The 25,130-nt window shown below is 40.3% G+C and overlaps 1 protein-coding gene across 7 annotated transcripts in view; it reads right to left on the reverse strand.

Moving 5' to 3' along the window:
• Positions 1 to 25,130, reverse strand: part of gbf1 (golgi brefeldin A resistant guanine nucleotide exchange factor 1) — a 165,415-nt gene that overhangs the window by 36,320 nt on the left and 103,965 nt on the right. For 4 of the 7 annotated variants that reach the window (XM_078428585.1, XM_078428581.1, XM_078428580.1 and 1 more), the window contains 13 exons: positions 23,851 to 23,905; positions 21,296 to 21,331; positions 19,413 to 19,590; positions 18,651 to 18,889; positions 17,273 to 17,465; positions 12,909 to 13,120; positions 12,716 to 12,814; positions 10,980 to 11,174; positions 10,219 to 10,402; positions 4,851 to 4,985; positions 4,103 to 4,191; positions 2,747 to 2,949; positions 787 to 910 (listed from right to left, as the gene is read on the reverse strand). In XM_078428585.1, the coding sequence (XP_078284711.1) occupies positions 787 to 910; positions 2,747 to 2,949; positions 4,103 to 4,191; positions 4,851 to 4,985; positions 10,219 to 10,402; positions 10,980 to 11,174; positions 12,716 to 12,814; positions 12,909 to 13,120; positions 17,273 to 17,465; positions 18,651 to 18,889; positions 19,413 to 19,590; positions 21,296 to 21,331; positions 23,851 to 23,905 (1,942 nt within the window). The remainder of the gene's footprint in view (positions 1 to 786; positions 911 to 2,746; positions 2,950 to 4,102; positions 4,192 to 4,850; positions 4,986 to 10,218; positions 10,403 to 10,979; positions 11,175 to 12,715; positions 12,815 to 12,908; positions 13,121 to 17,272; positions 17,466 to 18,650; positions 18,890 to 19,412; positions 19,591 to 21,295; positions 21,332 to 23,850; positions 23,906 to 25,130) is intronic. The other 3 variants (XM_078428587.1, XM_078428586.1, XM_078428582.1) reach the window with 1 other exon arrangement.

The following is a 25,130-nucleotide window of genomic DNA, read 5'->3' on the forward strand; positions in this document are numbered from 1 at the left end:
GTTTCCTCTTCTCCTTCCATGGTGTCAATGACATTTTTTTTTATTGCAACCAGGTGGAGAAACAGGGAAAAACAAATTTTACAATGAGAAAACACATTAAAACAGTCATAAATCTAAATCCATATATTAAAATTAATCAAAATCAGTTCAAATTAAATGTTGTGTGAAATACTGCAAGCTCTTTAAAAATTATTTTCATTAGAATGAAAATTGAGTTTATCACCTCTGAATTAAAAGGCCATCAAAATATTTTTCAGTTTCCCCCCCAAATCTTTTGCATTATTTCTCTCAGCTAAGAATATAATGCGTAAAAATATATCATGTATGGTCTCTCTGCTGACTGGATCACACGCAACAAAACCTTTCCGCTGTACCTCGGTACACGTAACAATAATAAACGAAAACTACAGATAAAATACCCCTCTATTCTCCACCAAAAGTTGCAATGAAATCAAGAGAACAAGTTCATGAGTGTATCTTGGGGTAAAGCATCTCACTTAGCAACACAGGGACTAGCTTTCCACAGCGGGAACTTTTACCACTCTGTAAATGGCATTAAAATGTAACCATGGATTTCCAATCGCTGCTACTAATAATTAATTTAGCAGAAATCTGCCAGCAATCATTCTGCAAGATACACCAATAACAGAGACTAATAGTATGCAAATGGTCTCCAAAGTGCTGTTAGTTGTTGCCGAACAGTAGCCGTACATTATTATTCCTCCGTATTATTTTTATCCATATCCACAATTTATTACATTTTTATTTTGTTTTCAAAGTACATACATGCCAATGATCTGTGAAGACTTCTAATAATCTGTGAATTACAGGGGCTTCACCAGGAAGTCTGAAAGCTTCTAGATATGAGCGCAGTGCTTCATCGATTCTCAATCCTTGGAATGTAAATGTCCTAATTGTAAAATAAGAGCACAAATTATCAACATAGCCTCTTTACAATTTGAAAAAGTTTCACTGACTGTTAATTTCACTGCAATAGCCAACATAATTCCAATGGTAGTCATTTTAGACCAGTTATAAAACCCAGATTTTTCTCTAATAAACAAAATGAGAATAACTGAAATCTACTTATAAACTAAACAAAATATCTAAAAGAGCAGAAAAGTTGTTTCTTCTTCATTTAATTATTAATGCAGATATTGGAGAAGGACCTGCCAATTATTACATGCAAGACAGAGAATTGGCTGTGTGGTGGGTTTACTTCAATGGAAAATAACCAAACGGAAATGTTTGGCTTTGCTATAGAAAAACATTTTTTTTTTAAAGGATAATTGTAAACTGGGGCTACCTGAAATGAGAGAAATCAATATTCATACCACTAGTTTCTCTCACTTCAGGTAGCCACGGCATTCCTTCTCTCTCTATCCTTCCCCCATCCAATTCGCACTACCTTCTCATTTTCACCCTACAAACAGCTTACAATGGCCTGTTTCCTTTAACATTGTTACTTTTTTTGCATATCTTTCATTCATTGTTTTTTATCTCTCCACATCATTGTCCATATCTCTCATTTCCCTTATCCCTAACCAGTCAGAAGAAGGGTCTCGACCCGAAACGTCACCATTCCTTCTCTCCGGAGATGCTGCCTGTCCCGCTGAGTTACTCCAGCTTTTTGTGTCTATCTTCGGTTTAAACCAGCATCTGCAGTTCCTTCTTAAACTAAAGGCCAAATGAGAATCTTTTTCTAATCACAGGTAAATTAGTTCTCAGTCTTGAACAAACATTGATGTGGAATTATGCTATATATATTGTATAGTTTTGGAATAAATTTGAAGCAATTACTCGAGGCCAATGTTTAATGTCAATGGATCAAAAAGAGTTCAGCTATGCACAAAAATCTCAAAGACAAAATCTCAAAGACACCTTAACTCTTGGATCAGATTGTTAAGTGAGCACCAAAGGAAAATATATGTTTCTGGGAAAAGATTACTGGGAAGCCAGCTAAATCATTTGACCCAAATAAATGCAAAATATATATTTATCATTGAAATTGGAGAAATGGATTCCATCCGGGTTATGACGTTAACAGCAATTGTATACCATGCACTGAAAAATTGAAAGCTGGTTTTGTTAAACAGTAACTAATTATGTTTGCAAGGAAATAAGTATTTGATACAATTAATAGTTTGCTCCTCCCCTAAAACCTCAGCTTTGGCGGATCATGCTAGCAGATCACTCTACTGATCATTGCACTCATAATGCTAAGTAACAGCCAATAAATAACTATTTTTACTTTTGACCCATTCTCTAGGGATATGCAATAGACAATAGACAATAGGTGCAGGAGTAGGCCATTCGGCCCTTCGAGCCAGCACCGCCATTCAATGTGATCATGGCTGATCATTCTCAATCAGTACCCCGTTCCCGCCTTCTCCCCATACCCCCTGACTCCGCTATCCTTAAGAGCTCTATCTTGCTGTCTCTTGAATGCATTCAGAGAATTGGCCTCCACTGCCTTCTGAGGCAGAGAATTCCACAGATTCACAACTCTCTGACTGAAATGTTTTTTCTCATCTCCGTTCTAAATGGCCTACCCCTTATTCTTAAACTGTGACCCCTGGTTCTGGACTCCCCCAACATTGGGACCATGTTTCCTGCCTCTAATGTGTCCAACCCCTTAATAATCTTATACGTTTCGATAAGATCCCCTGATCCATTTCCCCAATTTCAATGACATAATGTACTGAAATTATTTTTCTAAAGATGTTTTGAAAATGCATTTCAATACCCAACAAAACTGTCCAGAAGTTCAATACTTTTCCGATCACTGATAAACTCGCCAATCATTTTCTTGTCCAGGCGTGGATTTTCCCGCAGCCACTGAGCTACCTCGCGATTATCCATGGGAGATGCAAGCAAGCCCTTTTCCTGAAGAAACTGAATGCCTTTCTTTGATTTCTGGTTAAACTGTTCCGTTCCAGTGATAAGAAGCTTGAGAAGAGAAAAGATACAAAAACATGATAAGATCTCACACCTGTTCTTTCAGATTAAGGAATAGTGGAAATGGGACTGGACAGTAGCAACCAGATGCCTCAAGGCAAAACTGCAATTGGTAGGCGAATGGAAAGTATTGCGCAGGGAGCCAGTATCAGAGGAATGTGGAGTTTACAGATTTCAGGTGTATGGCCAATGCAATACACAGCAATATGGAGAGAGATAGCCATAAAAATGGATTTATTCATGCTGTGCTTATTCAGTTGTGTCTTTACCACCACCAAGGTAGTTAACAGGCACTTTATGCATGCTCCATGTTATTACCATTGGATATATTTCACAGAAGCACAGGCTGTAAACACTGAAGAGTTTCCTTCACTATGCTCCAAACTAAGGTTCATTTGAGGGAAGCAAATGCAAAGGAAAACTGAATGCGTTGGCCCAGTTACATAACTTACCTATGATACTGTGAAAAAAGTATGAAAGAAGTCTGATTATGGAGCAAAAAGTAAAATCGCTCCAAATAGCAGACATATTTGGAAGAGAGTTTGAAGTTGTAGGACAAAGACCAAGACAATGATTGGCACAATTCATCCGCACCACACAAATTTACCCAAATGAATTCAAGAATTACAAAGTCTAATTAACTATTAATCTGATGTCAGTACTAATCCAGCGTTAATGTGACAAATCTTTTAAGCAGAGCAGTTGTAGACCAAGAGAAGCAATTTCAGAAGCTTATGTGTAAATTGTAATGGAACATGCATATTATTCTGACCCAATATACAGTGCCCTCCATAATGTTTGGGACAAAGATCCATCATTTATTTATTTGCCTCTGTACTCCACACCTGAGCAATTACAAACGCCTGTGAAGCCTTGTGTCCCAAATATTATGGTGCCCTGAAATGGGGGGGACTATGTATATAAACAGCTGTAATTTCTACATGGTGAAACCAAAATGTATAAAAATACCCTTTAATAAAATCTGACAATGTGCACTTTAACCACGTGATTTTTTTAAAATTACAAATCCCAAATTGTGAGGTACAGAGGCAAATAAATAAATGATGGGTCTTCGTCCCAAACATTATGGAGGGCACTGTCTGAAATGTTTACTCTCAAGTTTGTAACAAATGCTCTCCATTACCTTCTTCTTGCCTTTTATCTTCAACAATTCTTGTGCAGTTGGTAGGAAAGAAGAGAATCGCGATGGCTTCTTAGGCGTCTTTTTCTCTACTATAATTAAGCACCAGAATTTATTAACATTGAAAGCTTGTCTACATACACGGTAAAGAATCCATTTTAACATCTGGCTTTCTAGCTCTTTTCAAGCCATACAATAATAAAACAATCTGCAAAAAAAGGCTTTCAGCTTTATTCCTAAATTCAAATCTTAAAAATTATTTCTTTCTAATAAAGAAACCATTGACAATTAAAAATATACACAGAATGTAAATGGTTCAAGATGGCAGTTCACAAGATATTTAAGGGGAATTTTAGAATGGCGATAAATGCCAGCAACATTGACATACAGAAAATGAAAAATGATGAATTACATGTGAAAAATACAAAGTTGAACTTTTTCCATAGGTCATAGAAGCAGAATTAGGCCATTTGGCCCATCGAGTCTACTCCGCCATTCAATCATGCTGATCTATCCTTCCCTCTCAACCCCATTCTCCTGTCGGCTTCCCATCGCCCTTGATACCCTTACTAATCAAGTATCTGGCAAGCTAGCATTGTTGCTTCACTGTCACCAATTAAACTGGAAATAATGACTGGAAGATCTGTTCTGTTGGATCTGCGCAAGATCATTCCTACTCCCTGTGTAGTAATGGCAATTGTAAAAGAAGTCATTGGAAAAAGTCAGAAAGTTGCCATTACAGCACCTTTACCTGTTTCATTTTCCTCAAGTTGCCGACCTAGTTTCATTTTCTGAGCCATAAGGTGACCACTGGTAGGAGGATGAGGTAGTGATGGTTCCACGTCTGAAGGAGCTGATACAGCACTAACTCCTGCCCTTTCACTGCCTGCAGAAAAACAAAAGACAGCAAACTTCCATTACATTTTACTCACAACCTCAGTGTTCAAAAAGAGCTTCACACTCAAATACATGTAGACGATTTTCACTGTTGTGCGATATCTAAAATTTATTATGTAATAAATGGGCAGTGTAAGGTCCTGCAAAGACTGATGTGATAACTGGAGTCAAAAACTGCAGATGCTGGCAGTCTGAAACAAAAGCAGAAAATGGTAGAAGCTCATTGCAGGCCAAAGACCATAGTGAGAACAGAACCAGAATCAATGTTTCTTATCAGCAGAATTTGATAGCTGAGAAAACAAGAAATTTTAATTTGTAGAGACAGATGCAGCATAGATGGTACACATCCAAATTACATCCATTACATTAAAAAAAACAGCAATTAGAAACAGAAGAGGGGGGGCAATATATACAATCTCCAGCCACTTCAAGATGGAGAATAATTGGTGGTTATCCAAAATTGCCAAATGCCAAGGTTGCAACATGCCATGGTGAAAGATGAGGTGCTCTTCTAGAAGCTTCTACTGAGTAGATTGGAGGGCTTAGTTGACAAACGTAGAGAGATTGTGGTGAGAGTGGGATTGCAAAATCGAGTGTCAGGTGACTGGAAACAGGGTTGCCCTGTGAAGATGAACAATATATATTGAACGAGAAGCCACCGAACCTGGAGGCATAAGGGTGGAAGCTGAGGGCCAGGGAGAACCTATCCTAATTCTGCTGGGAGAAGAGAGGGGGATACCTACTCCCTCGCATCCATCCAGGGACCCCAAGCAATCCTTCCAGGCGAGACCGAGGTTCACATGCACCTTCTGTAACCTCAACTACAGCATCCGTTCCTCATGTGGCCTCCTTTACATCGGTGAGGGAGAGGGTAGACCAGGCGACGGCTTACTCAATCGCCCACTTGGTAACTATTTTAACTCCTCTTCCCATTCCCATGATGACCTTTATGTCCTGGGCCTCCTCCATTGCCAGAGTGAAGCAACACTGAAACTAGTGGGACAGCCCCATACTGGAGGGACAGCCCCACTTGGGTAGCTTACATCTTAATGGCATAAACAATGAATTCTTGAATTTTAGGTGACTTGCAAACAACCCCACCTTTCTTTTCCTCATCTCTTCCTTGGACCCCACCTGGACTCGTGGCCATTTCTCCCCTCCCCTCCATTTCAACCTCTGGTTTCACAATTTGCAACTCTTCTTTCCATTCCTCGCACTATTTGTCTATTCATCCAACCATCTGCCATGCTTTTGTCCAACCATCTGCCTCTTAAAACCCTCCCTCGCCTGTAACCACCTATCACTTGCCAGACTTTATCCTGCCCCCCTCCCCCCACCCCCACCATTATAATCAGTCTGAAAAGGGGTCCTTACCCAAAACATCACCAATTGAGGTTCTCCAGAGATACTGCCTGACCTGCTGGGTTACTCCAGCACTTGAATCTTTTTTTGTAAATCAACATCTGCAGTTCCTTGTTTGTACATTAAAATACTGCATTTTGTCTTCTGTCTGCACATTCCTTGAGAACTCAATATTGAATTTAAAATTTCATTCCTTCTCTCCACAGGTTTAACTGCAAATTGTTTTTCTTTTTTTCCCCTTCGGTTTTTACGTGCTAATTTATAGAGTAGTTGTTACAAAAGCTCCAGTCCACACCAAGCAACAGATATTCCTCTATCCTCTCCACTGCTCTTAGTTTACCACCTCCTTTGGAAGTACACCATTCTTTTAGTACATTGGATTGTCAGTCTCTGTGTTCCTGTGTTCAGCTCTCTGGAGTGCAGCCAAATCATTAAACATCTAACTCAAGGACATGGGTACTATCTTTCAGCCACAAACAACAAAGCATCTCAAAATTTCACAGAAACCACATGATGCAAAATCAATTATTTCCATCAGCTGTGTAGAAAATATATTTTTGTTTTCAATTAATTGGGCCGGTTTTCACTGAGATGCACTGTTTTCACTCACTGCTGTATTGCATCGATATGCATTGTCAGTTCCAGAAAGGAAAACTCATTTGACTGATTAGAGTCTTGAGCCGAGTGGAAAGACATTGAGGAGAATCTCATGCGATCACATCACAACACATGGGCTGGACCAGATACGCCCCACCTGTGGATATTACCTGAATAATTGCAAACCCAAACACTTGAAACCACACAATACCTCAAACTGGTTACATCTCCACTTATACAAATGTGCTCTTACAGGTGAGAGATTTTATAGTGTTTTCAGAAATATTGTTAACATGATCTAACAAGTTGGAAGATGTGAGAGCAGATCTCCAGCGAGCTTCTGCTGTACCAGAGTAACCGAGCCGTGAATCGCAGCCAAGCAATTACCAACAGAGCTCAGTCAGCAAAGTTACAGCTCAATGGTTCTTTATTATATCCAGAAAAATTCCCACTTGAGGTGATTGAGCTAGCGGAATCAAGGGATATGGGAGAAGGCAGGCACGGATTACTGATTGTGGATGATCAGCCATGATCACAATGTATGGTGGCGCTGGCTCGAAGGGGCAAATGGCCTCCTCCTGCACCTATTCTATGTTTATCACATGTCCCGAGGTATAGTGAAATACGTTTTTTTGCATACAGATCAGTAAGATTATTGCCATGGATAAGTACAGCCCCAATTAAGTGTAGAATGCCTAGAAACAGTCCACCGTCCACCGTCCATATGTAAGATTCGCCAGGTTTTGGCACCATTTCAAAGTCCCAGAAGCAGCTGGCCCCAAAGACCTTTTGCAGCTGTTGCCATGAACCGGATCGGGGCACAAACTGTTATCCCTCTCCTCGCACGGCAAGTTTCAAAACCATGGCACATAATGAAATTATAACCTCACCCACCTCAAGTGGGAATTTTTATGGATGAAATGTCCACTAAATAAACTTCCTTTAGAATCCTTCAGAAGCAATGAAATGTCAAAAGGTGCAAATATTCAGCATCATTAACTATTTTAAATGTTCGAATTGAGTGATTTGTCACGCATCTTCATTGAAATTCAAATCCTCAAAATGTAACCTGGTAATTTTTGTACCAACCAAACTGATTCAGCTGTACTTTGTTCTAGCAAAGAATAGAGAGATGCATTTCACAGCCGTGCATTTATTTACGGCAAATATTTTTGTTCAGCAATTGCATTATTATTTACTTAAGGCTTGCCCTGAAATCCTTAAACACATAACTTGATGGCATGCAGGTGTTCACTAACACATTGGCATTTACCACCAATAAAAATTCCAAATGCTATCTTAAGAACACTACTTCAACTGTCCAAGGTACAAAATAATAGATAATACCAAGGGCTTACAAAAATACAATGGTAAATCACATATTCCCTGCAGGGATAATTAAGTAGAGTATTAGGTGATCTTTCTAACTAGTGCATGAAAAGATAATAAAACACCTTTCAGATAATTGCAATATTATTTAGATTGCACATCTTACTAAATTGTGTCTTGACATTAAGTATGCTGTGGCTTTTTTTAACTCACTTTCAAGGCATGCAAATGAGAATCATTCCTTCATTTGCTGCTCACTTGATCGTAAAGGATGTCACTCTAGTTGGGTGGTCTGATATAAAAATTAGATCTAGCATTACCTAATGTGATCCAAAACCAAGCCAAGTACTCAAGACATTTTCCCCAATCTAACCCATCATTTTCAGATTGCCTGCCCTCTCCCTCCAATTCCTTCTTACACACAACAAATGCCAGCCTCTCTCAGACTTGGCAGCCATAGCCAGACTCGACCCAAACCTCGAATGGTTTTATTAGGACAAAAACCCAACACAAACCCTGCAACCAGAACAATGTTCGTGTGGACTCTGATCTGTTAAGCAGACTATCTGCCATTCTAATGTGGAGCACTGCCAGTGCTTCCGAGTAAAATACTTATTGACTTCTTTAAATAGTCAACCATAAAATAAGATGGTCATTTCTTTCCATCACTGAAATGAGAATACTGATATGGGATACGATCCCACTCCCCAATAAAATATTTCCATAGTTATTTAAGCAGAATGTGGCATCGGCTTATTTTTTCTCCAGTGCAGCCAATTCTCTTGAGCCCTTCTCAAGCAACTTGAGCCCTTCTCAAGTAATTTATGATCAAACTTGAGTCAATTGCAAACATGGTCAAGTAACACAATCTTTACAACAAGGACAATGAAATTCAATGCCAAAAACAGCTGTAATTTTTAATCTTTTGTGTTTTTGACAGGGCAGCTGATATACGAGCAGAAAAGACACACAATTATTTCTTTATTGAAAATAATTTTGCAAAACATGAGATCATCCAGCAGATTAACCGTCCCCACCTCCACCCCTCTCCATCAATACATCCCAATGTCTCAGGAAAAGCATCAACACAATCAAGGACCATTTTCACCCTGTCATTCCATCTTTTCCCCTCTCCCAACAGGCAGAAAATACAGAGGCTTATGAATACCGTCAGATGCATAAACAGATTCTTCCCTGCCATGACCAGACTACTGAACGACCCTCCCATAAGCTAGGGTTTAGTCCCATCTCCCAACCTATTACAATCTTGCACTTATTTTATCTGTGCTTTCTCTGCAACTATAATGCTATCACGCCGTAGCACTATATTCTGGATTCTGATCATTTACACTTTGCACTACTTGAACTTGTGTACGGCTTGATCGTACTCATGTATGGTATGATTTGACTGGATGGCTCACAAACTTTTTTACTCTATCACAGTATGTGTGACAATAATAAATTAATACTGAAACCATTGTGGCTGCGGTGACTCTAAACCAACAAAAGTGTCCCATCCCCTGGCTCTTTTCCCTCAGAAATAGCCCCAATTTTCTTTTGAAAGATTATTTATTCTGACTGATCATAAGGGGTCACCCCCAGATAGCCACAATAATTGCATGGTTTTAAGAAAGGAATTGCAAGAAAACTTGAGCAGTGCAACTGCAACATTAATATATGATAATATCTGATAGGACACGCAGGGAGCAAGCTGCAGTTGCAAAGTAAGGAACAAACATTGAAATTATAGTTTGACCGAAATTGATCTTCAATAGTTTCCTTATGTTGTAATTAGCTCCACCTAATATTGATGGTTAGATGCGTGAACATTATTATTCCACAACAGAGTTTTCATTAAGCTTATCAAAAAAAACACACTCATTTAGGTGGCCCTCAACCACCTGCAGACAATCTATAAAGGAAGTAGTCCTCACCATTAGAGTTCTCTTTGTTGTGATTCGTTTCCATTGTCAGTGTACTTCCATCCTTGTCCTGTTGGAGAGCATTATTGAGAACTCGGGCTTGGCAGTGAGCCTCCGTGCTGTCGATAACTGTTAACAAGGCCTCGAGTGACAACAAGTGAGTGGTGTACAGTTGTCCAGATACAGGAAAAGCATTCTACACAGAAGGGACAAAGTAGTTCAGTGTAACTGTGAATACAAATCTGCCAAATAAATCACATTTCCATAAATGTTTCAACAAGCCAGTTTGTACGATAACCCATAAAAGTTTACAATTGTAAAATGCAGCACAAAGTTAAATAACAAACATATTCTGGTGGGGCTGAAGCTGTCTCCCACAAAGTAGACATGGCCCAGAGTAATGCTGAAAAGGGGAACAATTGCCCCAATTCTTATCTAACTTCCTATAGTTCTATAATTCTATATTTTATATTCTATAATTGAATTGCATAATTAATGTTTTATTTCAAAATATAACGTAGTTTAACAAACTCATTATTATGTTGGCCTTTTCTTGAACCTAGCATACACTAGTGCTTGCCTGATACACATTTTCAAAAGCATGTTTTGTTTACATCTCCTCACTTCTATCATCCAGGCAATTATCATAGTACTGATTATGAATTTCTTAATCAATCTTTTTCCTCGATAAATTAAATTGAGAAATACTACTACAATGAGATGAGAGATGAACAGAATCAATAATTCAACAGAGTGAATGTACCAAAATGTACCTTAGAAAGAAGTTTGGTAAGATCTTCAAAAAGATTACAACAGTAGAAATCACAATCGAAGTTGATGTACAATTCTGTGGCAAAGCTTGGGATTCGCCAGAGTTGAACTAATGCCTCCAAAGCCATTTCTTTCATTTCATAGGGCATCTTGGGATTCTCTGAAGTGACCAAATCCATTAGTTTCTTTAAATACATCTAGGGGAAAAGATATCACTCCTATAAACTTCAAGAGTAAAAAATCATGTCACATTACAGATATCTATATCTAAACTAGAAAGTTTTTTTAGCTTGCTGGAACAGCTACCCAAATATGATTTCTGATACCAAGCCAACCATATAACCATATAACCATATAACAACTACAGCACGGAAACAGGCCCGTTCGGCCCTACCAGTCCACGCCGACCACTCTCCCTGACCTAGTCTCATCGACCTGCACTCAGACCATAACCCTCTAATCCCCTCTTATCCATATACCTATCCAATTTACTCTTAAATAATAAAATCGAGCCTGCCTCCACCACTTCCACCGGAAGCCCATTCCATACAGTCACCACCCTCTGAGTAAAGAAGTCACCCCTCATGTTACCCCTAAACTTTTGTCCCTCAATTCTGAACCTACAAGAAAAAGACATCTCAGTCAAAAGCAAAGCCATTCAAACAAATTGATGTTTGTCACATCAAATGAAAATCTGCCAGTTTAGTTTAAAGATTCAGTATGGAAACAGGCCATGTCCATGCTGGCCATCAATCACCCATCACACTCATTCTATGTTGTCTCACTTTTTCATCAATTCCTACAGACTACGAGCAATTTCCACAGGCCAATTAACCTTCCTTTCACATTTTTGGGATGTGGAAGGAAACCAGGGATTCGGAGGAAACCCATGCAGTCACAGGGAGAATGTGCAAATTCCACAGACAGCATCCAAACTCAGGATAGAGCCCGGGCTTCTGACACTGTAAGGAAGCAGCTCTACCAACTACCCCACTGTGCCACCCAATAGCATAGCCGAAAGACAGAGTGCAATTCTAAATAAAATACAAGACAAGCCCAATTTAAGTTCTTTGCTGGTACCAAAAAGACTCAGAATTGTTTGGGTGCCCACAATTATATTCTTAAACAAAATGCAACTGGAAAATAATTAAATATTTTGTACCTTTTAAAAAGCAACATAAATGTAAACACCGAGGATATTTTTGGAGATCAAGACAGGAAAATTAGTTGGAGTGCCATCCATTATAATTTATTTTTTTTGCTGCTCAAACATTCAAAACATTATATTAATTATTGTGGAGATAAATTTTATGATCCGTGTATTCTGAATTCAAGTCTCTTCTGTTTAGCCAGCTGCACAGGTGAGCACGGTTCAATATGAATGACACAATTCATCATACTGACTCAGTCTGAAGAAGGGTCTTGACCCGAAACGTCATCAGAGATGACGTTTCTCTCCAGAGATGGTGCCTGTCCCACTGAGTTACTCCAGCATTGTGTCCATCATCATACAACATGTAGATAAAGGTAAGCCAATTTGTTCACCACGGAGTTCAAAATGAATATTTTAAAAGTAATGCCCAGAAATTTGACGCCCAGAACTGAAAAACGACAAGATCTCTGCATCAGGGTTAAAAGAGGTATTAAAATGGCCATTATTGTTGGTTGCCATTACAGTCGTGTGAAGCAGGTTCAACTACCAGGGATTCTAGGTTGAAATACATTAAATTTCACCTACCTCAAGTTGGAACTTAAGATGTTGCCTCATACTTTCAAATAAAAGGAAACATAGCCGGAGGGAAGTGGCGTATAAATTAAGACGTTCCACAATTAACAGCTGAAAAGCAAATGACATGAAACACTTATTTCTGTGATGCAAAGCCACTAAATGTGCACGGTCACAAAACGTTTATGAAATTAAAAATTCCTACCTGGAACAGGTGCCGGCAGAGCTCATCTTTAATAAGACCCAGCAATGATGTGTAATTAGCAATTGCCGCTGATTCCAATGCGATGGTGAGCAACTGCAAACCCATATGGATCATCACATCAGAATTGTGGCGATCATGTGGATTGGTGAGGGATATAAGGAAACGGAAGAGCTCCCGGATACATGGCAAACCATATGGAACCAAAGCAGCACCTGAGAGGGAGACTTGCACATTAGTCCACGTTACACATAATGCCCCATATAAAACCTCAGTCCTTCCATCTACGTCATCTCAACCATTCAGCACATCTTTCTATTCCTTTATTCTCACATACTTATTTTGTTTCAAAGACACCTAAGCCTCTTGTTGTAACCAATGCTAAGGTGTTGATGTTGAAGTTTTTACTACTAATGGCATCACCTTATTTTACTTCACTTTAATGAATTCTGGAATGTTTGTTAAATATTTCTTAGCATTTTGGTATCCATTCCAACTCTTTTTAACAATGTTGCCTATCTCTATTTACCCTCCCATCTTTTCATAATATGCAGAATTTTTAACATCTTTCAATCATTGACATTATGATGGTCACACAACGGGGAATACGCCCCGATCTTTATCAACAGGGACAGTGTGGAGAGAGTGTCCAGCTTCAAGTTTCTGGACACTCACATTTCGGAGGACCTAACATGGTCCAATAACACTGCTGCGCTGGTCAAGAAGGCACAGCAACGACTGTTCTACCTAAGAACACTAAAGAAGTCTGGTCTACCCCAACAGCTGCTGACGACATTCTACCGCTGCACCATAGAGAGTATCCTAACACATGGCATCCCTGTGTGATATCTCAGCTGCACGGAGGCAGAGAGGAAAGCTCTTCAGCGGGTAGTCCATAGAGCTCAGAGGACCATCAGAACACAGCTACCAGCCTTGGAGGGCATCTACAACACACGATGCCTCGTAAAAGCCACCAGCATCCACAAAGACTCTTCACACCCCTGCAACAGTCTGTTCGAACTTCTACCATCGGGCAGACGATACAAGGCCTTCTACGCCCACACCTCCAGACTCAGGAACAGCTTCATCCACAGGGCCATAGCTGCTATGAACCAGTCCTGCTGAGCCGGATGGTCACATCGCAGTGATCCGGCACAGATTTACTTGCACTTTATTCTGTTTTAAAACTGTTACAATTTGTTTAATTGGGTTGTTTAAATTAATACTGACTAGCTAATTAAATTATTGCATCATATGGGAGGTGCATTCCCAATCTCATTGTACCCCTGTACAATGACAATAAAGATATATTGTATTGAATTGTATTATCAATCTATATTTCTAGGGTTTAATTTTATCTCAGAGACTCAAAGTCTGAAGATGGATCAAGTCAAGTCAAGTCAAGTCAAATTTATTTGTCACATACACATACTCGATGTGCAGTGAAATGAAAGTGGCAATGCCTGCGGGTTGTGCACAAAAAGAATTAGTTACAGCATATAAATAAAGTTAATGAGTTACTAAACATAGCACAAAAAGTGTCGACAAAAATGTAGTCTCTGGGGTTATAAAAGTTGACAGTCCTGATGGCCTGTGGGAAGAAGCTCCGTCTCATCCTCTCCGTTTTCACAGCGTGACAGCGGAGACGTTTGCCTGATCGTAGCATCTGGAACAGTCCGTTACTGGGGTGGCAGGGGTCCCTCATGATCTTGCTTGCTCTGGATCTGCACCTCCTGATGTATAGGTCCTGCAGGGGGACGAGTGTAGTTCCCATGGTGCGTTCTGCCGAACGCACTACTCTCTGCAGGGCCATCCTGTCCTGGGCAGAGCTGTTCCCAAACCAGACTGTAATGTTGCCGGACAGGATGCTCTCTACAGCCCCAGAGTAGAAGCAATGAAGGATCCTCAGCGACACTCTGAATTTCCTCAGTTGTCTAAGGTGGTAAAGGCGCTGCTTAGTGACATTCAAGAGGAGGTTATTGTCCTGACACCAGAGTGCCAGATCAGCCACCTCCTCCCGGTAGGCCTTCTCATCGTTGTTGGAGATCCGGCCCACCACCACAGTGTCATCAGCAAACTTGATGATGGAGTTTGAGCTGAACCTGGCCCCACAGTCATGTGTGTACAGGGAGTACAGTAGGGGGCTAAGGACGCAGCCCTGGGGGGATCCTATGTTCAGGGTGAGGGAGCTAGATGTGTGTTCCCCCATCCTGACCACTTGGGGCCTGGCAGTGAGAAAGTCCAGGACCCAGGCACACAGAGGGGTGCTAAGCCCCAGTTCCAGCAGCTTCTCAACCAGTCTGCTGGGGACTATTGTGTTGAATGCTGAACTAAAGTCAATGAACAGCATCCTCACATAGCCCCCCTGGCTGTCCAGATGAGAGAGAGCGGTGTGTAGAACCTGGGAGACCGCATCATCCGTGGACCTGTTCGGACGGTATGCGAACTGTAGTGGGTCCATGTTGCGAGGAAGGAGGGCGCAGATGTGCTTCTTAACTAGCCTCTCAAAGCATTTCATGACAACCGAGGTGAGGGCCACCGGTCGGTAGTCATTTAAACACGCTGGAGAGGCATTCTTTGGCACCGGTACAATGATGGATCTTTTGAAGCATGCAGGGACCACGGACTTTGCCAAGGAGAGGTTGAATATTGTGGTGAGCACTGGAGCAAGCTGAGTAGCACAAGACTTTAATACTCGCCCAGATATACCATCTGGGCCTCCAGCTTTCCTCGTGTTCACACGCGTCAGAGCCCACCTCACCTCATGCTCAGACACCGAGAATGTGTGCACATCCCCGACGGTGGATCCCCCTCCAGCCTCGCAAGCCAGCGCCCCTTCGGTGCTGTTTTTAGACGGCGAGCTGGTGGTGTTACCCGTCTCAAACCGTGCGTAAAAAGAGTTCAGGTCATCAGCTAAGGAGGAGCCGGCACTTCCGGTTGAGGGGGTGCTGGACCTGTAGCTAGTTATAGTCCGTAGCCCCTGCCAAAGGCGCCTGGTGTCCTGCTGCTCCATTTGTGACTCCATCTTGTCCCGGTACCTCTTTTTTGCATCCTTCACTGCCCTTCGCAGTCGGTAGGACTCTCCCTTGTAGTCGTCCATGTTGCCGGATGCCAGGCCGGAGTTGTAAGCAGCGGTGCGAGCATTCAAGGCCACGCGAATAGACCTGTCCACCCAGGGTTTTTGGTTAGGGAAGATACTGACCCTTACCGTGGGGATGATGGTATCGGCTATTGTGGCAATGAAGTCCATAACCGCTTCCGCAAACTCATTTACGTCTCTGGAACTTGCTTGGAACATGTTCCAGTCGACTTCGCTCAGTGCATCCTGCAGCATGGCCTCTGAATGGTCAGCCCACCGCTTTACGTCCCTCGTCACTGTCGCTTCCCGTACTATCCGTTGTTTGTACTCCGGCAGCAGGAAAATGGCAGCGTGGTCAGATTTCCCAAAAGGAGGGAGAGAAACGGCCTTGTAGCCTTTCCTGAACGGCGTGTAGCAGTGGTCCAAAGTTCTTTCCTCCCTGGTGACACACGTGATGTGTTGGTAGAAGTTGGGCATGACCTTTTTGAGATTTCCCCTATTGAAGTCTCCAGCCACCAGCACAGCCGCATCAGGGTTCTTGTTTTGGTGTTGACACAACACATCGTGTAGGGTGGACAGTGCCACGTCGGTGTCCGCATGCGGTGGGATATAGATGGCTGTGATGATCACCGAGCTGAACTCCCGGGGTAGGTAGAATGGTCGGCATAAGATAGTTAGATGTTCCAGGTCCGGCGAGCAGGAACGAGAAAGCGTCTTAATATTTCCAGGATTACACCAGTTATTATTGGTCAAGAAGCAGACTCCTCTGCCCTTGGATTTCCCGGATTGCCTGCCCATTCCCTCCCCAAATACTGCCTGACCTGCTGAGTTACTTCTGTACAATATGTTTTCCTTTAGATAATAAACGAAAGTGTGGGGCAGGTTTGTTAAGTAAATCCAGCAGGAGGAAAGTAGCAGGAGAGGGTGGAATGGAAGAGGAAAATAGGTGGGAGTCAAGGTGGGACAAAGCAGAGGGAAGATGGGGGAAGGAAGGGTGAGGGAAATTGGGGAAGGGTTGTTGTGAGGGGTTACCTAAAAGTGAAGAATTCAATATTCATATGGTAGGGTTGTAAGTTACACAAGTGGAATATGAGGTGTTGTTCCTCCAGTTTACACGTGGTCTCATTCGGCACACACCAAATTGACTGAATTATTTACAAGTTTCCAGTTCAGACATTATGGTAAAAAAAAAGTTACATTTGTTTCATGACTAAAATTAAAATGAACCCTTCCGTTGTTCTTTGATTAATCTTGTTTCATTCCAACATATACAAGCACTAACACAAACCTTCCTTCTGCGTTGACTGTGTAAACCTAACCCCACGAGGGTTAACGTAGTCCATATCATGTACTTCATGGATTGAAGCAGTGTCAGATATTTCTGTGAGTGAGTCACGATCTTCTAACACTTCTGGAATAGATTCCACAGATGTGAATTGAGCCTTCTCTTCCTTTGCCAAAAATTCATCCAATCTTCCGCCCTTCAAAAAAAAATTAGCAAGCTTCAATTCAACTAGCTTACTTAGTACCCAAAGGTACATTGTAATAATAATTTCAGAACAAGGTTCAAACTTCCTATATATAGAGTCATAGAAACATGTCATTCAATCGCCTGGAGCATCAAACACCCATCCTACCTTAATTCCCATGTTTTTATTCTCCCCACATGCACATTAACAACTTTAAGATCGTACCACTAACTTGCACACTCGGGCAATTTACAGTGGTTAATGACCCTACCAACCCGCACGTTTCTGGAGTGTAAGAGGAAACCCGTGTGGTCACAGGGAGATATTGCAAACTCTTCAGAGACAGCAGAGTCAGGATTGAATCCAGGTTGCTGGAGTTGTGAGGCAGCAGCTCTACTAGCTGAGCCACTGTATCACAACGGTACAGTAGTGGGAACTGCATCAAATTGGGCATTGGGAAAGTCCACTACCCATGAACAGCAAACGAGTAATCAGTGTTAATCAGTTTTTTTAAAATTTAATTATCCACAACTTTACATGACTGTAAGTGGAAAACATATAAACTAGTCTAAAAGGCATGGATTTTAAAAAGTCTCATATAATCATGATGTGTAAACCTAAAAGCAGTAGACAAACTCTGAAGACAATGAGTTAATGGACAGCATGGACGAGTTCGGCCGAAGGACTTATTTCTGTGCTGCTAAATGAGTAAACTACAGCTGACTAGGTCGGAATAGAACAAGCTGACTTTTGTTACAAACAGTTAGACAATTAATGAAAGACTTGAGGATGATGTGATGAACCACATCAAATGTAGCGTATAAGTTAAGAAAGATGATGGGAAAAGTTATCTGTCATAAACAAACAGGATGTCTCCTCCACTTTCTTCTCCTTCCACGTAACCTGACAGGAGAGATTTAACACGTTCTGGATTAGGGAGCTGAGGTTTCAAAGGATTGTGTAAAGACTCCTTGTTCAAAGCAGTGGGTGATGTATGCAATGCTATGACATGAAAATATATTGGCTGAACTGATATGCATTTTGCTTTTACACTCTAAGAAAATTCCAATGTTTGCACCATAATAAGCTGTTACGAACAAGATTAAAACAATGAAGTACACACCAGAAGGATTCAGAATAATAATTGAACAGGATGTAAAATAATAAAAATTCCTCAAAATTAATAGTGGCATTTACCTGAGACTCTTGCTGAGCAAGCAACTCTATATTTTTTTCTTCAGCTGGTTCACCGGAAGGGGTGCTTGCTGGAGTGACCTGATCAAGATCAGTGAGGTCTTCTTTTGATGCTGTCTTTGAAGAAAATTCCACACCACTGTCTGTGGCAGGGCTTAAAAGAATTGATGCATTTTCAGAAATAGTCGTTGAACTTGCACTGTTCACAGGTACCACCGAATGTTCCAGGAAGGATGTTTCACCTTTAGACGAATAAATATATCAAACATCGAGATGACAAGAATACAGCCTTTATTATCTATTTGTTCTTTCAACTCCCTATATGCAATATTTTTTTTAATGTTTAAATTATGGATATGGGCTATTTTGCATTCATATGCCTCAAGGTACAGGTTTTCGATTTCTTATCGCTATTTTCCAGGTTTCTTGAGTGTTGTTACTGCTGCATTAGCAGAGAAATCCAAAACAAGAGCCAGCGACTTCAAACGTATAACCTATTATGGGTTGAACTTATGCGCAAATTAATCAAACATTTGTAAATGAATCTGTGCCTGCATTTTCACCCGTGTTCAAATTTAGTGTTGTTGCAAACTCACTTTATGCTATATCTCAAAGCTAATGTTCATGCAGAATAGTGGTGCTGAAGGAAAAATATATATTTTTTGAAAGGCTAATATTTTTAAACTTAAATTCTCTGAACCTTTCACCAGGAAAATTGTTTGCAAGATTTCCTTTCTCAGGAACGACGAGCCAAACAAAACATACCTGGATGATTGTTCAAGAGCTGAGGTACAGAACCGATTGAACCGTGCAAGACCTGGCCAGGAACTGACTGCTGATCGGACGCAAGTGCAAGTTTGTTGGCATGACGAGAAGGTCGTGGTGATTTCTTCTGCTTTTTCCACTTGGATGAGTCACTCATTCCTCCAGCCCTCATTTTAAGCTGCAAGTTGAACGTGAACATATTCTAATGCAAGCACTGCTTTAAAATACTGAGATTCAAATCCAGCTAATTATATTTTTTGTTTGCAAACTTCCCTGTTCAGTTTATCACTTCAAGTGAAGCTCACAGCATAAAATGAAAAACAAAATGGCCACTTATTTATTCATACTAAACCAATATTAAGGAATGAAATTTGCCCCATGCCTAAACAACAATTAATAACAATGATGAGGTACAACACTGACATGGAATTGATCAAAAGGTTATGTTCATTTTTCAAAACTTTGATGTGGTTCTGAAAACTAAGTTCTCTGTCTACTGCTAATTATGAAGGAAATTCCTGCAACAGACTTTCACTCGTTAATATTTTTAATACATTAAACTTATACCCAGACTTTCTTGCATGCAATCTAAAGGTGAAATATTACTTATCCAGTAGGGCTTATTCACATCATCATTAAGAGCATTCCAACCCCAACAATGGAATCTTGGCTAGGTTAATTAGTTCTGGATAAACATGCCAAGCATACATGGGGAGAGAAAAGCAGGGCACTACAGACAGAAATAACACAACTTAGGCTATTGCACCAATTCATTTTGATCCAGAGCAAAACTGAAAGTAAACAGTCATTTAACTGATCACCCCCACTACTTCCCTTGCAAAATCTTCACCAAGCTACACAGGTCAGGTCCTGGTCCAAGGATGAAAATTACCAAACATTAACCACCCAAGTTACAAATATCTTTCTACGCCACACATCACTGCAGCAGTAAATCACAATGCATATGGAGGAATGATAGGAAAAGATTTCTGAAAGATCCATCAATAATGGTGCTATGTGGGGATGCCACCAAATATAATAAAAGTGAAATTATCAGGAATACCCCATATTCTTTAAATGGGCTGTTTGGTAATATTATGGAAATAAAAGGCATTCAAGATAGAAATGAGAATGTCAGTAATATTGATGTACACAAATATATAAACTGATCCTAAGTCTCTGCAAATGAATAAAAATCAAATTTGATGGAGAAAATGGAAGACCAGTTAAAGTACAACAGCAAAGGATCATAATGCTTATAATATGTTCCACAAATGCACAATGGAAGAACCAAACTTATATTTTGAATAGTTCATAATATACTGAAGGTCTGATTTGTTGGCACATTATGGTATCGCAGCTGTGAACAAACCAAACTCCATCTACATACTGTTGCTTGTCAGAAATTATAGCAAGAAACATCAGATTTTGTTCTCCATATCTCCTAGTGTATAGAAAGGGAGGTATCATACGATCAGTTCACAGTGCAACAAACAATTGTTTCAAGCGACCAGCATCTGTTGCTTTAGGACCAACTATGTGCATATTAGGTAACTCCAAACATTATATATATTCATAATTAGAACTGACACCCTGAAGAAATAATTTTCTTAAGGAAATGGCACGAGATCTCATCAATTTGATGAAAAATATGTTTTCTACCTATAGCCATTTTTGAATTTATGGGAGAAAACAACATAACATTTTCACTAATGTGTTTGATTTACTTTAACCTTTTTAAAAATTCTTTAATTGCAAAATTGTAAATGTTATTTGATGAAATTACATATATGCAGAATCCCAAGTCCCATACTAGTGTGAATAGTATTCAGACTGTGACCTTCCTTCCACTGACAAAGCTTGCATCAGTCTAATATCCTTACCTGCACTCGTTTGTTTTTCCACATGATAGTGTAAGCCTCAGGGGGGAAAAAATTGCAGTTGCCAGTAAATAGTAAATTAAAAAGTTGTAAAATAATTGTGATGAGGGATTTTTTTTAAATCTCAATTAAACTTTCAACTACATTTTAATTATTTCACATTTGAAAGCATACAAAACTAAGGATCCTCTTTATAAATATAGCCATGTATGAATTTTAAGACACAAATTCATGCCTTAGGATGTCCATCTAAACCATTTGTAAGAGGAACTTCAAAACATAACCATCACCTCATGCAGTGCTTGATGCAAACCATGCAACATAATCAAATACTTTATAATGAGGACACCTTAGATCACTTCAAAGTCTACAGATTTATTTGGATTTACTAATTACCTGCATTCCAAAAAGCCAAACATCAAAGAGTTTTAATTGGGCATTCAACAAACGTTTATGTTTTGGAAATGGTATTTTGAAAAAAGTATTTGCATTTCTGCATATCCATTTCTTGCACTGCTAGACAGTCACGTTGTGCACAGAAACCATGTATTCAACCTTCACAGGGAGAAGCTTGCACATTACTCCTGATTACTTTCCATCTTACACATGCGCCAAACTTCTTAAAAGTTTTCAGCATGCTCACACTTCCATTTTTAAAATCCCATTTCATTTTATATTTATCGATAGGAAAAATGATTTATTCATAGCCAAGTATCCTGTACAACAGCAAAACAAAGTGCTGGAGGAACTCAGCTGGTCAGGCAACATCTATGAAGGGAAATGGACAGGCGATGTTTCAGGTTGGGATCCTTCGAGCCGCTGTCCATTTCCCTTCACAAATGTTGTCCGACCCACTGAGTTCCTCCAGCACTTCGAGTTTTGCTCAAGGTTCCCACATCTGCAGTTCCTGGGTCTATTTTGTGCCACAATTTTGTGAAGGACACAGAACATAATAATAATGATGCTTATGTCACATTGGTTAAAGTATAATTATACCTCTATGATCTTCGTATTAAAAACTTTATTTTTAAGATTAAACAAACCCGACAACATTGGGATGGAAACCAGCGAGATCAACTGTATAGGTAAATCTCCTGTCAGCGGGTTAATATGCTCTGATAATTAACACCACAGTAAAAGACTTAAGTTGTCCAGTCAACATCAGCCCGAACTTGACAATCAGGTCTATAGTTCTTGACTCTAACTGACGAGTGGCCTTTATTTGAGGTATTGATTTAATGGCCTAATCATGGATCTGCCTCTCGGAAAACGAATAAAAGGTACAGTACACGTGGAAGGTATCACAAAATAACTTAAAAATAAAATAAAATAAAAAATAATAACTTAGCGGGTCAGGCAGCATCTCAGGAGAGAAGGAATGGGTGACATTTCGGGTCTTCAGAAGAAGTGTCTCGACCCCAAACGTCACCCATTCCTTCTCTCCTGAGATGCTGCCTGACCCGCTGAGTTACTCCAGCATTTTGTGATACCTTCGAAAGGTGCAGTACACGTGTGCATTTGAGAAATTGTGTAAAAAAAACACGGTGAGGCACGGGAGGAGAGGACAAAAGAAAAACGATGTTGAGAAACTAAGAACAAAATAGTTTGAAGATTTCCGTGAACTGCACTTATTTCTTGCTTACTTAGTCAATGTCTTTAAATTAAACAAAAGTGTCCGGAAGTGCAAAGTTCCAACATCAAATATATAATTTGAAAATAAATGCAGCAGAACTTTCTGGGGCAGGCAGCAATGGAATTTAAAATGCAAAACGTCGACCTCAAAGACTCCCAAGATGGCTCACAATGCTCTGCTAATGCAAATAAAATCAGCCAGTTTAACAGGAACAGACTAAGCCAAAGTGGATGCACAGTTGTGCGTTTCTCCAAATTCCTTTCATACTCACAATCACTTAACATATTCCCAATCTTAAAACAACTAAAACCTTAAATACACAATTGTCAGCAACATAAAACTGTCATCTCACTTTCCCATTCTATGTGGGATCACTAACCCAAAACTTTGATTAGGGTTCTCCCTCCACAGATGTTGCCTGTCCTGCTGAATGTTTCCACAGAGTTCGGCTTTTGTTTCAGGTTTTCAGCATCTGCAGTTTTAATATTTCGAGAGCAATAAAGGAGATTGATCTTCTGTGTAGCACCCTTCACCAGTACTCGGACAGACTTTCCCAAAAGTGCAGAAAGTAACTAAACTAATGGATGCCCAAATTAATTGTTGAGACTGTGCAAACGACAGTTTCCCATTTATGAAAGGGGTGTTTTCCACATATTGGGAAAATTCCAAAAGAACACTCAAGCCTCAATTTCCTGTCAAATAATGATTTAGTGTCATTGCAAACTTTTAAATGTTTTTCTTTAAAATTCTGAACTCTTTGAGAAACATTAAATAAGCATTGCCAGGCACAAAGCAGTCAAAACAAGATCATAATGCATACAAGCAAAGGAAACACACAAAAACAGGATGAAGTAAATTAAACACACAGCCCTATTTAAGCAAAAAAGCCACCATGGAATCAACGGAAAATAAAATATTAGTCTACCTTCTTCATACTGGTTCCCACAAAACTTTTGGCTTCTTCTTTAAATTGAGGTAACCTGCAGAACATTAACAAATGTTAGAAAGTATAAAAGCAAAATCCACAGAACAGTTTCAGTAATGAATATCCTTTCTGTCTCAAACATTTACATATAACAAATGTTGGGATGGTACAGGGCAAGGAGGTGTCATTTGGCACATCAAAAGTTACTGGTGCACTTGAAAAGTATTGCAAGGAATCACACTTTTCTTCCCCATCCCACACACCCCCAATACCTCAATAGTTTCATCTCTTCTAGTCATTATTTAATCAATTTACACCTCTATACCACCAGGCAGTAAATTTCAGATCCCAACCACTTGTGATAAATATTATTTGTCATGTTGCCACTTATATTTTTGCTAATTACTTTAGATGTGTCTCCTCTTTCTGCTACCAGTCAGATGTTTCTCTAATTACTTCATCAAAATCCTTCATTTATGAAACACTCTTCCAAAGATTTATACAAAATAGAATTGGTTTTGTTTGTGTTACTTTGAAACTATATCACTTCACATTAAAACTGGGTTGAATTTCAACAGTCATGCATCAGCCCATTCCACCAGCCAGTCAGTAGTCTCAGTCTTTTATTATCCTTTGCACTACTTATTACACTTCCAAGGCTTTATGCTCCGCATGCTGCAAATAGAACAGCAATGGTCCACGTTAGCCCACACTATCCTTAGATCATTGAGGGGGCGCCGTACGATGGCAGCCTCGCCAACGGTCTGTCTCGTCTTTCTCCTTCGTGTTTTTAGTTTGGTGTAAAATGTATGTTTTAGTTTATCTTTAGTTTTGGATTATGTGGGGGATGATGGGGAGACACTTTCTTCCCCTTCCCTCGACGGAGATGAGACTTTTTCCGTGTCGTATCACCGTCTGCACTGCGGCCTAACATCGTGGCGCTGGCGGCCTCTTGCTGAGACCTCGGGAGCTCCAACCGCGGGAGCCTGCGGACTTTTACGTGGAGGAGGCGGTCCGTGGTTCGGGACCGACTTCGGGAGTTCCAACCCGCAGGAGCTTCGACCGCCCCGATCGCAGGAGCTTCGATCGCCCCGACGTGGGAGCTTCGATCGCCGGCTGCGGGAGCTTCAATCGCCACGACTGCAGATGGTTCGACTCCCCCGACCGCGGGAGAAAAGGAGGAAAGAAGACAAGCCTTTATTGCCTCCCATCACCGTGGGGAATGGGGAGGAGCCGCTGTGGTGGATGTTTATGTCAAATCGTTATGTCATTGTGTGTCT

Source organism: Rhinoraja longicauda, chromosome 35, assembly GCF_053455715.1.
Source record: "Rhinoraja longicauda isolate Sanriku21f chromosome 35, sRhiLon1.1, whole genome shotgun sequence".
NCBI classification, from domain to species: Eukaryota; Metazoa; Chordata; class Chondrichthyes; order Rajiformes; family Arhynchobatidae; genus Rhinoraja; species Rhinoraja longicauda.